This window comes from Cuculus canorus, chromosome 5 (assembly GCF_017976375.1).
Source record: "Cuculus canorus isolate bCucCan1 chromosome 5, bCucCan1.pri, whole genome shotgun sequence".
In the NCBI taxonomy this organism is placed as follows: Eukaryota; Metazoa; Chordata; class Aves; order Cuculiformes; family Cuculidae; genus Cuculus; species Cuculus canorus.
In genome coordinates, this window is record NC_071405.1 from 13,910,614 (window position 1) to 13,925,774 (window position 15,161).

General features: G+C 40.2%; 1 protein-coding gene across 1 annotated transcript; it reads left to right on the top strand.

Moving 5' to 3' along the window:
* Window positions 1–1,694: 1,694 nt before the first annotated feature.
* Window positions 1,695–14,618, top strand: E2F8 (E2F transcription factor 8). The gene is made up of 12 exons (XM_054067960.1): window positions 1,695–2,284; window positions 3,232–3,507; window positions 3,798–3,951; window positions 5,024–5,329; window positions 5,989–6,150; window positions 7,966–8,100; window positions 9,473–9,557; window positions 9,822–10,344; window positions 11,662–11,775; window positions 12,675–12,804; window positions 12,950–13,263; window positions 13,967–14,618. The coding sequence occupies exons 1-12, from the start codon at window positions 2,246–2,248 to the stop codon at window positions 14,138–14,140; spliced, it is 2,412 nt and encodes an 803-aa protein (XP_053923935.1). The 5' UTR covers window positions 1,695–2,245; the 3' UTR covers window positions 14,141–14,618.
* The last annotated feature ends 543 nt before the right edge of the window (window positions 14,619–15,161 follow it).

The following is a 15,161-nucleotide window of genomic DNA, read 5'->3' on the forward strand; positions in this document are numbered from 1 at the left end:
TTGTCCTGCGCAGGGATGGGAGTTGGACCCGATGATCCTTCTGGGTCCCTTCCAACTCAGGCCATTCTATGATTCTGTAAGATTCAGCAGCTGCCCAGTGTTCAGAGGGGCTGCACTGCTTATCATGGGTGTTACAACATTCCTGGCAGACTTTTGGGATTCAAACCCACTTTACTTAAGGCATTCCTTATACCAGAGCTAGGATTGCATGAAGACAAACCCTTTCAACGTAACTGTATAACTTCCTGAAGGGAAATCTCTGAGAGCGTGTAAATTCAAACTGGAAAGTTCCCCGAGACTCCTTCACTTCCTGTTATCCCAGCTGTGTAGCAGTCAGGGTTTACCCTCTCGTGGTCCAATGCGCCTCTTCTTCAGAAGCAAGGTTTAGGGTTTGCTCTTTTTTTCCTTGTTTGTGCTTTGTTGTGATTACTGTGTATTGGCCTCTTCTTGTAAAACATGTGCTCGAAGGTGTAGTTTTTCTGTGTTCTGGTAACCCAGAATTGCTGTGTGACTCCCACAAAGTACAATTATAAATACTAAAAAATTATGTGTGGGGTCTTTTCCCCCCCCGAGGATGATCACCTGCAATACTATGTTTGCTGGGATTTGAGTTACTTAAGTGAGGAGCAAATGCATTCCTGTGTTTTGGAAATCAAACTAGAAAAAAAACCATCAGGCTTTTACATTGACACTGTCACTTGATTAATTTATCATTTATGCTGACCTTTGAAAATGATCCTTATCCCCTAATCAGGAAACCATTATCTTTGTTCAAACATGTCATAGTATCTCATGTGACCTTTGTTCAGGGGAGATCTTTCCTAGTCTCAAAGTCACCCTTGCAATCTGTTCATTTCCAGCACTCTGCCTCTCTGGTCGTCTCCCGTGAGACCTCAGCTGGACTACTGTGTCCAGTTCTGGAATCCTCAGTGTAGGAAGGATATGGAGCTGTTGGAACCTGTCCAGAGGAGGCTACAAGGATGATCAGAGGTCTGGAGCACCTCCCATACGAGGACAGGCTGAGAGATGGGGCTGTGCAGCCTGAAGAAGAGAAGGCTCTGAAGAGACCTTATAGTGACCTTCCAGTACCTGAAGGGGCTAAAAGAAAGCTGGGGAGGGACTGTTTACAAAGCCTTGTAGTGATAGGACGAGGGGCAATGGGTATAAACCGGAGAGGGGCAGATTTAGACTAGACATAAGGAGGAATTTCAAGAATTTCTTCACTATGAGAGTGATGAGACACTGGCACAGGCTGCCCAATCTCTAGAGGTATTCAAGGCCGGGTTGGATGGGCTTTGGGCAGCCTGATCCAGTGGGAGGTGTCCCTGTCCATGACAAGTGGGTTGGAACTGGATGATCTTTAAGGTTGCTTCCAACCCAAACTATTCTATGATGCTATGACTTTTCAGTGAAGGTTAAAAGAATTGCTAACACTATTACAGTTACTGAAATAGTTATCACATTGGTAACTTGTTTTGTGTTCTTCCCTACTATGCTACTGCCTTTGCCTGTTCAAGGTTATGGAGATACAGGGAGCAATCAGTGAGCTCAGTTGCAGCCGTCAATTTAACCTGTTTGTATTTCTTTGTGCTCTTGTTTGAGTTGCTCTCGGCAGCCCTAGGCAAAAGCAGCAGCGCTTCTGTTCTCTGGTAGCTACCTTTGAAAAAGGAAAGCACAAGGATTAAGAATTTGTTTTGTGTGCTCTGCTCAAAGTTTTACTTCTTGTATGAACTTTTGTTGTCAATGATGGTTTCGTTTTAGCATTGTCACAAAGCAACGATATTCTAGGGTTATACATACAGTGTGTTTTGGAAACCAGACCAGAAAGAGAGCAGGACTCGATGGTCCCTGTGGGTCCCTTCCCACTCGGGTCATTCTGCCCTCTCGGCGCGCGGCGGCGGCGCCAACTGTTTAAACGGGATCCCGGAAGGGCCCCGCCCCCCCGGCGGACTCAGCCAATCGGAGGCTCTGCCCGTGCCACCTCAGCCAATCCGCGGCGCTGCCGGGCCGGGGCGGCGCCGTTGGGCGTGGGACGTTGGGCGCGGGACGCCGGGCGCGCGCGGGCCGGTCCTGGAGGCGGGAGGTGGCCGAGACGTCCCCGGTGGTAGAGGTTCGTCCCCACCCGCCGACCGCCCTCTCCCTGCTTAACGCGGCCCTCCTCCCGCCCCGCAGAACAGGCGGGACGTGCGATGCGGAGCGCCGCGGCGGGGCCGGCGGCTGACCCCCGTAAGGGCTGCGCGGGAGAATGCAGCAGGCGGGCGGGGGCATGGGGAGCAGCGACAAGGTAAGAGCTCGGTTCCGCCGAAACTTTTCGCCCTGTCTGCCTCGGGGGGAACAAGCGAACAGCTGCAGCGCTGCCGGCAGCGCCGCCTCCCGCCCTGCGGAGGGGTTGGGGCGGGCGCTGACCGCCCCGGGATGCCCGTTCCCATCCCCGCGGTGCCCGTTCCCAGCCCCGGGGTGCCCGATGCCATCCCCGGGCTACCCGTTCCTATCCCCGCGATGCCTGGTCCAAGCGCTGAGATCCCGATGCACGATGCCCGGCGCCAGCTGTTTGCAGCACCTCTGGGCGTGAAATCACTTCAGTTTGAATGAGCGTCTACAAAACCCCTTAGATGGCAGAACTCGAACACCCTCTCCCTCCACCTTAGCTCCTATCCTCAGCAAAAATACCTAAAACTTTACCTGGCAACCTTTATCCACCGTGGTGTGGATGTTGGGGTTCTCCTGTGCAGGGACAGGAGTTGGACTCGGTGATCCTTGTAGGTCCCTTCCAACTCAACATACTTCGATTCTACGACTTTTGTAACGGGTGATACTTCTTGTCTCCTTTTCCCTTTTTTTCCTCCATTAAAAGTGTTTCACTACGTCTTTGTAACAAGCAGTACATCTTGTCTCCTCTTCCCTTTTTTTCCTCCAATAGAAGGTGTTTCACTCCATCTTTATAACATTCAGTTGTGGATTAGTATTCATTCTGACTGTATTTTCCTGAGAGAAAAAGAAAATAAAAAGTTACATCAAGAATACCACGGGCCCCATGTCTTAAGCCAAAGGCATAGTCAAATAAACGGTTTCAGGGAAGGGTTCGTTGGTTTAGAGTAAGACGGCGACCTTTGACTGTGAGCTACCCCAAAAAGGCAACTGATCTTTATCCCAGTTTGACTGTTATCAACAAATGGATTATAGGGCCTCTCAAGCTTTAACAGCACGGGTTTTCTTTTTCTTGGTGTGTAGGAAAATCACTCTTCTGAGCCATACAGGAACGTGTTGAAAACTCCTTTGAAACAAACAGCTACCTCACATTCGGTGTTGAGAGAGATACAGCCCGACTGTCAGCATCTAACCACACCCCCAAAGCCTAAAAAAATCCCTCCGGCAGATCCATGGACTCCTACTTGGAACCTGAAAATGCTGGTTAGCGCTGCTAGCCCTGAGATTAGGAGCAGAGAACAGAGAAGGGAACTGTCAAACAACACAAATGAGGTCCCACAGGCAAAACACTGTTTGCAGGTACGTTGTGAAGGTGTCTTCTTAAAGTTAGCTGAAAGCTGTTTATTTGTTTAAAATGTTTTACCTTAACATACGTCGAAGTCTTGGCCTTGGAGTATTTACCAAATATAAGTAAGAAAATTGTCTACCTACTTACAATGGGTAACATTCAGCTGTTTTCTTTCACAACTGTTGAGGACAAACAGAAAACACTGGGCCTTTGGCAGTGCTCACAATAAAGCTGTTAAATATCTAAGTTTACGTATGTATTATAACAAATCTCAAATTATCTTTTTCTTATTTCCGTGTAGGAGCACTTGTCGGGAGATGAATGTGAAAAATCTCAACCAAGTCGTAAAGAGAAAAGTCTAGGATTACTATGTCAGAAATTTTTAGCTCGATATCCTGATTACCCCAGCACTGAGAATAATTTTATTTGCCTTGATGAAGTAGCTGAAGAGCTCAGTAAGTTGCTGTACATGCTATATTTCTTCATAAAAGTGTGCCAAAAACCTAACTAATGTTAGTACATTTTTGCTTTATAAAACTTCGAATGCTCAAACAAACTTATTTAAACCTAGCTTTAAACTCTTCATTCACAGAGCAATTCTTCTTCAAAGCTAAAGTTTTTTCAGTGAACTGATCTGAGAAACTCTGAATTATATTTAATATTAAACATCTGAATTATCGCTAATACCACAAATAATGACCTACATTTTTTGGATCTAGAGATTGGCTAAGGTTGGTGGTTGGATTTTTTGCAGCAGGAACTAGTTTCTCAAGCTGAACTCACAACATCCTGTCCAGTCATGACATCAAAACAAGAAACTACTTTGTAGTCTCTATGATAATTTAACTTTTTCATTTTATATCACTATTTTTATATCGCATCAAGCATTTAAGAGAGTCTAAATTGCTAACATTAAGCTGAATCTTTTTTCCTTATCAAAGATCTATAAACTTAGTGTTCTGTATATTGTAACACTGATAATAATTACAAAACATACTGCTACGATTTTTTTGTATCATTATATCTTCAGAATATGTTGGGGGACACAGGAAAGGGATGAACTGTAAATCAAACAAAAACATCTACACTACTTGTACTTTGTATAAAGTAACATCTCTTTTAGAAAATGCCTAGTAAGACCCAAGAACTTAACAGACAAAGGAGAAAAGCACACCATGTTAACACAGTAACTTATAAAAACAAGTTACAAAACGATTGTCTACCATGAGTTTCCAAGGACGTTTAAGGAGAGTATCTAAAACTGATGCAATGAGTAATAAAAAATGCTTTGTGTTTTTAAAAAGAGCTGTATGGAAACCCTTCTAATGTCTTTTCTAGCAACAGTAAGTTTTCCTTCTTAAGCAATACTGTAAACCAAGTCTAACTGTGGAAAAGTAAATCCTTCCATATCTAAAGCAAGAATTCTTTTCTTTTCCTTGCTGGCAAGATTTATGAGGGTATTATTTTATACTGCATTATTTTATGTAGTAGAGGTGTCATGTTTATCTTTCCTTTTTTTTTTTTTAGATGTTGAACGCAGACGCATATATGATATTGTGAATGTGCTAGAGAGCCTACACATGGTGAGCCGCCTTGCCAAAAACAGATATGTTTGGTACGGGCGACATAACCTCTTCAAAACCCTGCAAGCTTTGAAAAAAGCTGGAGAAGAGAACAAATATACCCGACAAATCCAGATGATCAAGAAAAGAGAGTATGAGAATGAATTTGATTTTGATGGTGAAAGAAACAAAGAAACGGCAAGATATTTCAACTCCAGTGAGCCTTCAGAAATGTCTTTTGTTGAGCTCCCAGGAACAGAATTTCATCCTGGTAATAATTCTCTACAACGCCAAGAATAACATGTGCTTGTAATGACAACTACCTATGAATTGGGTAAAAACATTCGTAGGGCGTTTTTTTTCCTGAAATGCTACTGCCTGAAAAGCACCAAAACTGTTTGTGGTGAGAAAAAGTGCTCTATGGTCTTTCAGTTCTCTTACTCATTCAATTCTTGCACATGTATTTTAGTTTTACAGTGTAACAACAAGGGGGCATTAAGGGAAACTATCAAATATATCCAATATACAATCCAATTTGCAGGATTTGTTACTATTAAGTATTATAGATGCCAAAAGTATAAATTCCTCCTTAAATTTATTTTTTAATGTAGGTTTGATTCATGAAGAAATATCAATTAAGGATTGTTAAATACATTGTATAACCTGCAGTTAAGCATATTTAAGAGTACAAGTGGTCAGACAATAGGACACATACACAGAAACATCACACTCCCTTCTTTCTGGTTAGGCTTGCTATCTACCTAATGATCTGATTCTTGGCATGTAGAAACATGATTCTGGAGTCTGTGTCAGCCCTGCCTAGTTGCTGTGTTGTTTGTTCTTGTAAAAATTGTTACTGACAAATTTCTTCAGTGTTTTGAAAGTGTTTGTATCTGGTGTGTCACTTAATACTTTAATCCTTTGCTGCAGCGTCAGTAAATGGCAGGAAAGTCACATCTTTACGAGTGATGAGTCAGAAGTTTGTGATGCTGTTTCTTGTATCGACTCCTCAAGTAGTAAGCCTTGAAGTTGCTGCAAAAATCTTGATTGGAGAAGACCGGTTAGAAGACTTAGATAAAAGCAAGTTTAAAAGTAAGTAAAATATCAAGTTGTAAGCTAAATGGACTCCTCTTAATACTACTTTATATAATATAAAATACCGTCATTTTTTCCTGCCCCTAACTATGAGTCTGAAAACTCACTGAGCACCTTGTGCAGTTTTTAATAGGGACCCATTTGTGCATAGTCATTATACGTAACACTATAATGACCACCTACATAAGAGGAAAAACTCCATTAAATTCTCTCCTAAAGTAATATCACAGGCTGCTTACTGGTAACAATTTCTTTTTTCCTCAAGCAATCTGTCAAAGATTTCAGCATCACTTCATGAAAGATACCCCAGAATCATGCAAATCTGTGTTCTGGTCATGTAACTTAGTTGTTGGAAATCTAAACAAATTCTGTAAAAGTCCTGTTAATAACTTAAATGCGGGAGGAAGTGAAACCCGATGTTGTAACTGCCAATTATTTAACTCTTTTAACCTGCTCTCAGCTCCCTGTAGGCTTTCTTCTCTTCCTCTACTATTCAAATGAAAAGGTACTTCTAAGTCTAGGCTTCTAGGTGTCTAATAATTAAAACCCTGCCTGCTCTTGAGAGATCAAAATTAATTCTGTGTTTCATTGAAAATTACACGCTTCCTCGATTTTCAGACATGACTGCACTGCTTTTTTTTTTTTTTAAATGAAATTGTATCTGCAAAAAGGAAACTGATCCTTGCTAGTTTCAGTTCACAATTTCCTTTCTATTGCATCACAGCAGGATAGCAAGGGTAGCTGGGTAGGCAAAGGGGATTTTGTTAGTTTTCATTCTTTTTTCTTCCTCTGTAATGTCTGTTTCACTATAAGAGCATTTTCAGGGCACTCCATCCACGTGTCTGTATTTCAGGTGTCCCATTCTTGGTTCAGAAGCTTTTCCCAAGTTTCCTGACTTCCTACACTTTAAATTTTCAGTAGCAGAAGCTTTAGCCTAAGCACATTCACTTTGCAGTCCAGAAGTCACTCCGGAGTTTGACTGCTGCCTAAAACTTTCCCGTCACAGCTCAACCTAAAAAACAATTAGGAACATACAGGATGATTATCCTGTTTAATTTTAGTGGGGCTCTTCCCTGTAGCTCCCATGTTCACAGTTGCATGTGTGCATCTGCCTTTTAAGCTACTTATTTTCATTACAGAACTTGTATAGCTTTGGTCGTTGCACAGAACCTAACTTGTTTTGCAGATATTCATAGTAGTATCATAGTACAATTAGGGTTGGAAGGGACCTTAAAGATCATCCAGTTCTAACCCCCCTGCCATGGGCAGGGACATCCCCCTGGATCAGGCTGCCCAAGGCCCCATCCAACCTGGCCTTGAACATCTCCAGGGATGGGGCAGCCACAGCTTCCCTGGGCAACCTGTTCCAGTGTCTCACCACTCTCATGGTGAAGAAATACTTCCTAATGTCTAGCCTAAATCTGCCCCTTTCCAGTTTATACCCATTCCCCCTGGTCCTATCCCCACAAGCCTTTACTAATAGCCCCTCTCCAGCTCTCCTGTAGGACCCCTTCAGGTACTGGAAGGTTGCTATATTGGTTTCTGTATTTAGCACACTGTACTTAGCAGTAATTTCTTTTCTAGATCTGTATCTATGTTATTCTATTTTACTTATAAACTTTATATTATGATGTTATTTCATGGTATACAAGTATATTTGGTAAATACCTTGCTGCACAAAATTGTTTCTCATAAAAGAAATAAAGGTTTTTCCTTTTACCTTCTAAAAGGCTGTTACAACATTTTGAATCTGATATATGTTAACTTTTTAATTAGAAATGCTATACTTCACATCTGTTTGTTTTATTTTAGCCAAAATTAGGAGACTTTATGACATAACAAATGTTCTCAGTAGCCTTGAGCTCATCAAGAAAGTTCATGTTACAAAGAGAGGTAGAAAACCAGCATTCAAGTGGACAGGACCTGAGGTCTTGCCAGATACTCGAGGTAAGTGTATGTCTCATTTCCTTTTCTTCTGCTGATGATTGCGATTGTATGTTTTCTCTGCTAGGAATTTTTTTGACCAGAAGACAGAGTAAGCCGAGTGTAAAGTCTTCACTCATCACATCACTGTCCTTGACAGCATTGCACACTAGTGTGGATTTGTATTTCCATGTAGTACATATACTCACAGAGACTCTTGCATTTCCATTTCTGCTGTTGCTGGTATTTGAATAATTATACACCAGACTCAAATAACTGCTTTTAATTACTGAATCTGCATATGATATGCATTTGTTCTCTGGTTATTTTTTACTGCTTTTTAGATACAGAACTTGAAAATACTTCTACACCCTGTCCTCCTCCTACTTCAGAATCTATCCCTTACAATGAGCAGTGTTCAAAAAAAAACCAACTTTTTCCTTTAAGAGGAAAGCAAAACTTCATTTGGCATCCATCTCTAATAAATTTAGTTAAAAGTATAGAAAACGACAGAAAAAAGATCCAATCTGCTCCAACCAGTCCTGTTAAAATAAGTGCAATTACGTATCTTTCTACTTTTAACTAAGATGTAGTCTTACATTAAATATTCAGGCTTTCCCTCTTCTCATAGGAGATGCAGCTCTGTGGGTATGCCAGCTTACAACAAACACGTCTTGAGAACTGTCAAAAATAGACAAGATGGGGGAAAACGCATGTTGCCTATAAATCTAAAGCTTTATAAGACTGACAGTGAAAACAAAGCTAAAATGATCCATGTTCAGTGTATAAGCTCTACAATTAGAAGCTCTCTGGAGTTCAGTGGACCAAATCAGTCACAGCTTGTGCAGTTGCAACAAAGTAAATATATTGATTGAGATGTGGACCAAATTCAGCACCCTCGAGGCAACTCTGACCTCACCAAATACACCAGTAGCAGCATATTACATTTGCTGTTTAAGAAGAACATTAAATCCCTTTTTGAGTATCATCTTGACTTTGTGTGATGTCTTACTGGCTAAAACTTCTCTCTGTGTTCAATTGCTGATTCTCTGGATATTATATCTTTCTCTAATCCTGGTTTGTTGTGGAAACTGATTTAGATCCTGCTATCTAAGCAATTCTGCATTCCATAAAATTGTTAGAAAATTACCTATCAATGTCCTTGTTAGGTATCCTCTTTGAAGGGGAAAAAAAATTGGAGCTGAGGCTTTAAAATTTGACCTATGGTACCATCAAATTGATCAAATCAACCCTGGGCTGCAGTCTGAGGATAACACAGAGTTTTAGTCTCTCCTCATTAAATGTGCATGCCACATTAAATAACAGACTCTCCCGAAGAGAAAATTTAACTAATACATTTAATTGACTAACAGTTTTGTTTTCCCCCTGCAACCAGGTACTGATCACCATTTATCAGCTTTCCCCAGTAAAACAGCTCACGTTCCAGCAATCGCTACACATCAGCTGGAAGGACAATCAAAGTAAGTTTGCACACGTGTTAAGGTGAGAAGCTTTATTTTGTCCCTGGTCATAAAGTTAAAGCTGTGCTTAGGCCAAGTTGGGCAACAGTCTGCAAAACCCAGTAACCCTTGATACTGCAGACTATTTTCTTCTTTTAGTTTCTGATTAATGGATTGAGAAGTAAAAGCTCACGTTTATTCTCTGCAATACAAAGACTTATCTGCCAGGACATTAATTTTTGTACAAAGGCATTAAAACATGTTTGTGTTTTGTTTTTTTTTAAGGAAAGCAAGAGTGTTAAAAATGAAATTGTCACAATCTGCTTTGGAATGTACTTTGTCCTCACCTGAGGTAGTCCCCAAGCCTGAAGCTCCTCTCAGCACAGGACCCACCGAACAGGTGGCTATCACGCAGCCGCTTGGTGCTTGTAGTCCAAGCCACAGTGCAGTCTCACCAGTAATCCTACCTCACACTCCTTCTGGTGTTCCATACGCAATGTATCTGCATCCTTCCCAAACCCACACTGTGACAACATACAGCCCAGGTTTCATGTTGCAGCCTCTATCGTGTGCTAACGTAACTGGAATTAAGAGTATTAATTCAAAAATATTAAATGAAGTAACCACGGAAGAAGGGGACAGTCAGACAGCTACAGATGATCCAACAAAATCCTTGACAACTCAAGAAAGACTGCCTACGAAATCAGAAACTTCACCACAGAGGGGCCTTAAAAGATCACATGCATTACAAGAGAATAACTTGGTTAAAAGGTTTAGAAGCGACGAGAAAAGCCTTGATACTTCTCTGGTAAGCTAAATTACTTTTAAAATGTTATTTTATACCTTAATGATATTGCTACCTACTTGTTTTCAACATGCTTTAGCAGCCTTCCAGACAAATCATTGTACATGATTTGTAAAGAACTCTGAGAGGGGAGTAATCCTGTAAACACTTCAGCCTTTAGCTTACTTTGTTTGTGCTGCAGGCTTACAGAACCTTGGCTGTATGAAACAGTATTTCATGTTGGTGTTTGGAACAGCAGTTCTTATGTTATTCATACTCACCCTTCTGGAGGGTACAAAAGCAGTTTAAAGACATAGTTGAAGTCGTCTGCTGTTCCTTGCTAAACAAAGTGTGTGTAGGTGTTCTAAATAACATCACACTTGAAGGGATGACGTTAATTTCGTGTGCTTGGTGATGTTTGGGGGACTGTTGTTTGCTGATATATATCAAATATCACAATCTTGCTGGCATTTGCAAAGCATCAGGCAGACTATACAGCATACAATATAACACAACTTTAGAAAGCCCATCTAGGATCAGGCTGTAGATTTCTCCTTGTTCCTGTCTTCTTCCTCCAAGTATTTACTTCTAAGATGTGTCAGAGTGTACAGATATCAGACAAAATAATTATCAAAACACTACTTCAGGACTTATTTATACAATTATTCTGGAGTGGTTCAGGTTGCTCATCTTTAAACAACGGCTGGCATTCATTCTTGTCTTTAGAGGTGTTAGGAGGGAAAGTGGACACACAAAAGGCACAAGACAGGGCATGTCCCAAAATTCTGATACCTTCTAAATACATGTCTAAGAGGCTGGTTGGTTTTTTTTTCTCCATAGATCTGCCCATGGAGTAACAGGCTCAGGATCCAAGAGGAGGCAGGAGTTGTATTATATTTCTATCCAGTGTTGAACATTGTTGACATTAGATTGTTGTAGGCATGATAATACAACTTCTAAAGAGAAGAGAAGGTTCAGATACCCTTAATGCATGTGGAAAAATTGAGTCTGCATTGTTTTCTACTCCTCAGTTGCTAGATGGTTTAGTGTCTCTGTAAATAATTGGGCTACTTTAAGTAGTCCTTGCCAAAACAGTCATGAAATATTATCGATGTGTTGTGACAACATGTGGTGTGAAGCATCCACTAGCCGTGACTGAGCAAGAAGGGATAACACAGACCTGGTTGTCTTACTGACTAGAAGTTTTAATAGCACAAACTTGGGATGCAGGAGAAAGCTTGCTTTCCCCGATTTAGAAAAAAAAAATGTATGAGTATCACTGTAGACCTGTAGCTGACAATGTTAAGTCTCTACCTTTGTTTCCTTTCTACTTTTTTAAAGGGAGAATGCAGTAAAAATGAAACGCCACCTTCCAACAGCTCACAGATGAATCATGGAATGGACAATTTCCAGGAGGAGGGACAGAACACAACTGAAACATTATATCAAAACAAGGTAAGTAGCTATGACCAGTGTAGAAGATGAGGACAAAATCAAAACGGAGCAAGACATACCTGTAGCATTTGCAATTCCTGTTCATGAGGTTCTTTGTCAGACAGCGCAGCACATCATGCCATTACCTGGGAAAAGAGCACTTGGAGTCTTTTAAAAGAAACAAAACTACAATGAACTATGCAAATACAGATTGTTTTTGGTTGGATTATTTTAGTGTGCTTTTAAACCCATAGTTTTTAGGAATGCAGGGCTTACATTTTTGCATTGAAGTACTCAAACAAGAGAGCACAGAGTGACTTCCAGGCTTTGATTGGGACGAAAATCACAACTAAGACTTATGTAGATGAAGGTAACGTTGAGATCCCCTTTATATCCAGTCCTTTGTGTATATTTAATCTTAAAAACTTGAATTTACTCTTCATCCATAATATCTGGTACTCTGTAGTCAAGAATAAAAAATAAACATATAAAGAACAGTTCTGTTATCAGAAACAGAACTTGTAAACACAAAAGGATTGTCTTTCAATATTTGTCTTATGAAAAACACAATCCAAGAATAAAGTAAAGTGAATATTACTGGGTCCAGAAGTTTCTTCAGCAAGAAAAAAAGTATCAGGATTTTTTATCTAGTCTAATTGTATTGTGTTAATCCCAGAGGGACTTCCAGTTTCTCACTGAGGATATCAGCTGGAAATAGAGCCACCATTACCTTTAAAGAGCGTGTCCTTGAGTCAGTTCGGTATCATTTCAGACAGAAGGCAGTACAGATATGGAATATAGGATCCTGGGGAGATGAAGGATAAGAATAAGAATGTGATGAGTGGAATGCAACTTTGGAGAAAGACTTCATTTTTCTTTATTACACATTTGGGGTAAAGGTGTATTGTCTTCTTTTTCAGACCTTTTTTCCATCTGGCTGTCTTATTCCTCTTACTCACTACATCCACAGCAATAAGGAAGGCTTTTCTAATAAAGAGAAAGATGGGATATGTTCATCACAGCGCACTACCCACAGCTCACCCGTTACTGGTGAGTATTAAATAGCACAGGCATACAGTTGTTTGGTCTGAAGGATTGTGGGCCAGACTTGTCTAACTGAGATAATGAAATCACAGTGCAATGGCTTGAGTCTCAAATTTTCAATCCCCACCAACACTTGATTTTTCTGTTTCAGGTATCATTCCAGGGACAACATCTGAACTGAAAGCAGTTAACATTCCTGCTTTTCATATAACTCCTTTGAATATAATGCTGTCACCAACTTCTATAGGTGCTGCACCTGTAGTGAGCAACTCCTGTCTCAATTCAAGCAACACCTCTTCTGTCCAAAATCCCAGTCCTTCATTTCTGAACTTCGCACTGCAACATATAGGACTACTAGCTGCTGGTGTGCAAGTTCCTTCAAATCCCGTTCTTCAGCACATGCCAGTTCCTTCACAACCAGAAAGTGTTAGCCATAGCTCAGAAAATATGCACTTGCAAGAGAAGGTAAGTAAAAATATATTAGTTTATTGGTCACGGTAGGTTGAGTGGAAAGGATAGAGCAGTAATTCCTGTACAGCAGGTAAAATTCTTATATAAATACATTTTTAATGTTTATAAATCAGCACTGCCTGAAAACAGCTGGACATGAAGGCCAGCGCGAGGTGCTGAGGGGCATGGTTTAGGGATTATTAGGAATGGTCAGACTCTATGATCCAGTAGGTCCTTTCCAACCTAGTGATTCTATGATTATAATTCAGAGGTTAGAAAGGAAGAACAAGTATCTTGGTTGTGGAAGTGGAGCCAGCTAGAAGATGACAAAACGCAAAGAGACAGCTGTTTTAGAGGGGGGATTTTGTCTATTTGTTATTTTGTCTTTCCTTCTCTTGCTTTTTTAATAGGATGGGGTTGTAGAGGATTTTGAAAGAATACTTTCCACAGGAAGTTTGTATATTTATAAATACATCAAGGAGGTATATAGTATATATATCCGTATATATACCGTCAAGGAGGTATATAGTATATATAACCTCTGTATTAGTACATATACTAGTATACAGGTATATTAGTAAAGAGTTGTTAAGTTTTTAAATTTCAGGAAAAAAGTTTATTTGCTAACTGCAAACCTAAAATCTGCAAAAAGCTGAAACTACAATTCACTTTTTTTTTCCTTCCCCAAAATGAAAGTAACTCTCTCTGTTCTCCTCAGCCTTGTGTTCCAAGGGAACCCCAAGAGCCCCAGGCAGCTACAGAAAATTTTTTCCGCACACCAGGAAGGCCAAATACAGCATCTTCACTATCTGCAAATTCAAATGGTACTGACAGAATGTCTCAAAGAACTCTGTATATTCCTCAACAAAAACTTGAAGTGTCAAAAGACTAATTTTGGGAGATCGAATTGCTGAATGTATTAGCAGGTGCAGTTACTGGTAACACACTGCACGCATCCTGGATTTGATGATGGACAGTGTGTGGCTTGGACATGTATTGGCAAGAGCTCAATACTGGAATAAATGCTTTAGAATTAAAACTTGCTCTTAATGAGAAAGTTAACATCTAATAATTTTTACAAAAGGCTTACCTGACCTGTTATAGGAACAAATTTATGTATCTTGTGTTTTTTGTGTTTCTTTTCTGCTATGCAAAGTAAGCTGAAATTGTCTTTGTATAGAAAGGTACAGTCTATCACTAGTACATATTTTGCACAAAGAAAAGGACTGTAAGCGTGTACATATTTTATGTCTTAAGAAAAAGGCCATAGTTAAAGTATCCAGCTCCTATGTTCAATAATAGTTTTTTGTAAAGTTAGGTAAAAAAAACAAATGCACAAAAATTGATTAAAAATTGTTTTAAGTTAAGAATTATTTATACTGTATTTTTAAATCCATTTGTTCAGATTAAACTTAAATCAAACTCAAAGTTTGTCTTTTTTTTTCGTTGAAATTAAATTACCTGAGTTCAGCAATACATTGCATATTCCCTGGCTTTTCAGTTTTTGTTTTGTCAGACAGGGCTATCTGCCTTTTGAAGAAAGGGAAGAGGGTATTTCATCAGAACACGATTTAAGTAACTCAGTCTGATTTCTGAACTCTCAATGCTGGAGACTGCATCTCCTGCTAACAACAATTAGAGGAAAACACAGGAAGTTTTGAATTCAGAGTATCTTTATCACCCCAGGGTATTCTGTAAAGTGCTGTGCACGTCACAACTGAGAAGTCAGATGATTTGGGCCTCAAGCTAAGCAGACAATATCATCTTACCTTGCCTCTCCTTCTAGGACCTCCGAGCCTGACCCAGGTGCATGCAATGCCATGCACACTCCATAGGTTCTCTTGACACTGGAGAGACTTCAAGCCTAAGAGAAAGTTTTTATAACATTTGGGCTAAGATCTGGTAACCATCTA

Bases quoted from the DNA above. Each gene is read 5' to 3' on its own strand.
- E2F8 (XM_054067960.1), top strand. From the start codon at position 2,246: ATGCAGCAGGCGGGCGGGGGCATGGGGAGCAGCGACAAG. The intron at 11,776-12,674 runs GTAAGTAGCTAT...CTTCTTTTTCAG, and splicing joins AAACATTATATCAAAACAAG to ACCTTTTTTCCATCTGGCTG. The intron at 13,264-13,966 runs GTAAGTAAAAAT...TGTTCTCCTCAG, and splicing joins ATATGCACTTGCAAGAGAAG to CCTTGTGTTCCAAGGGAACC.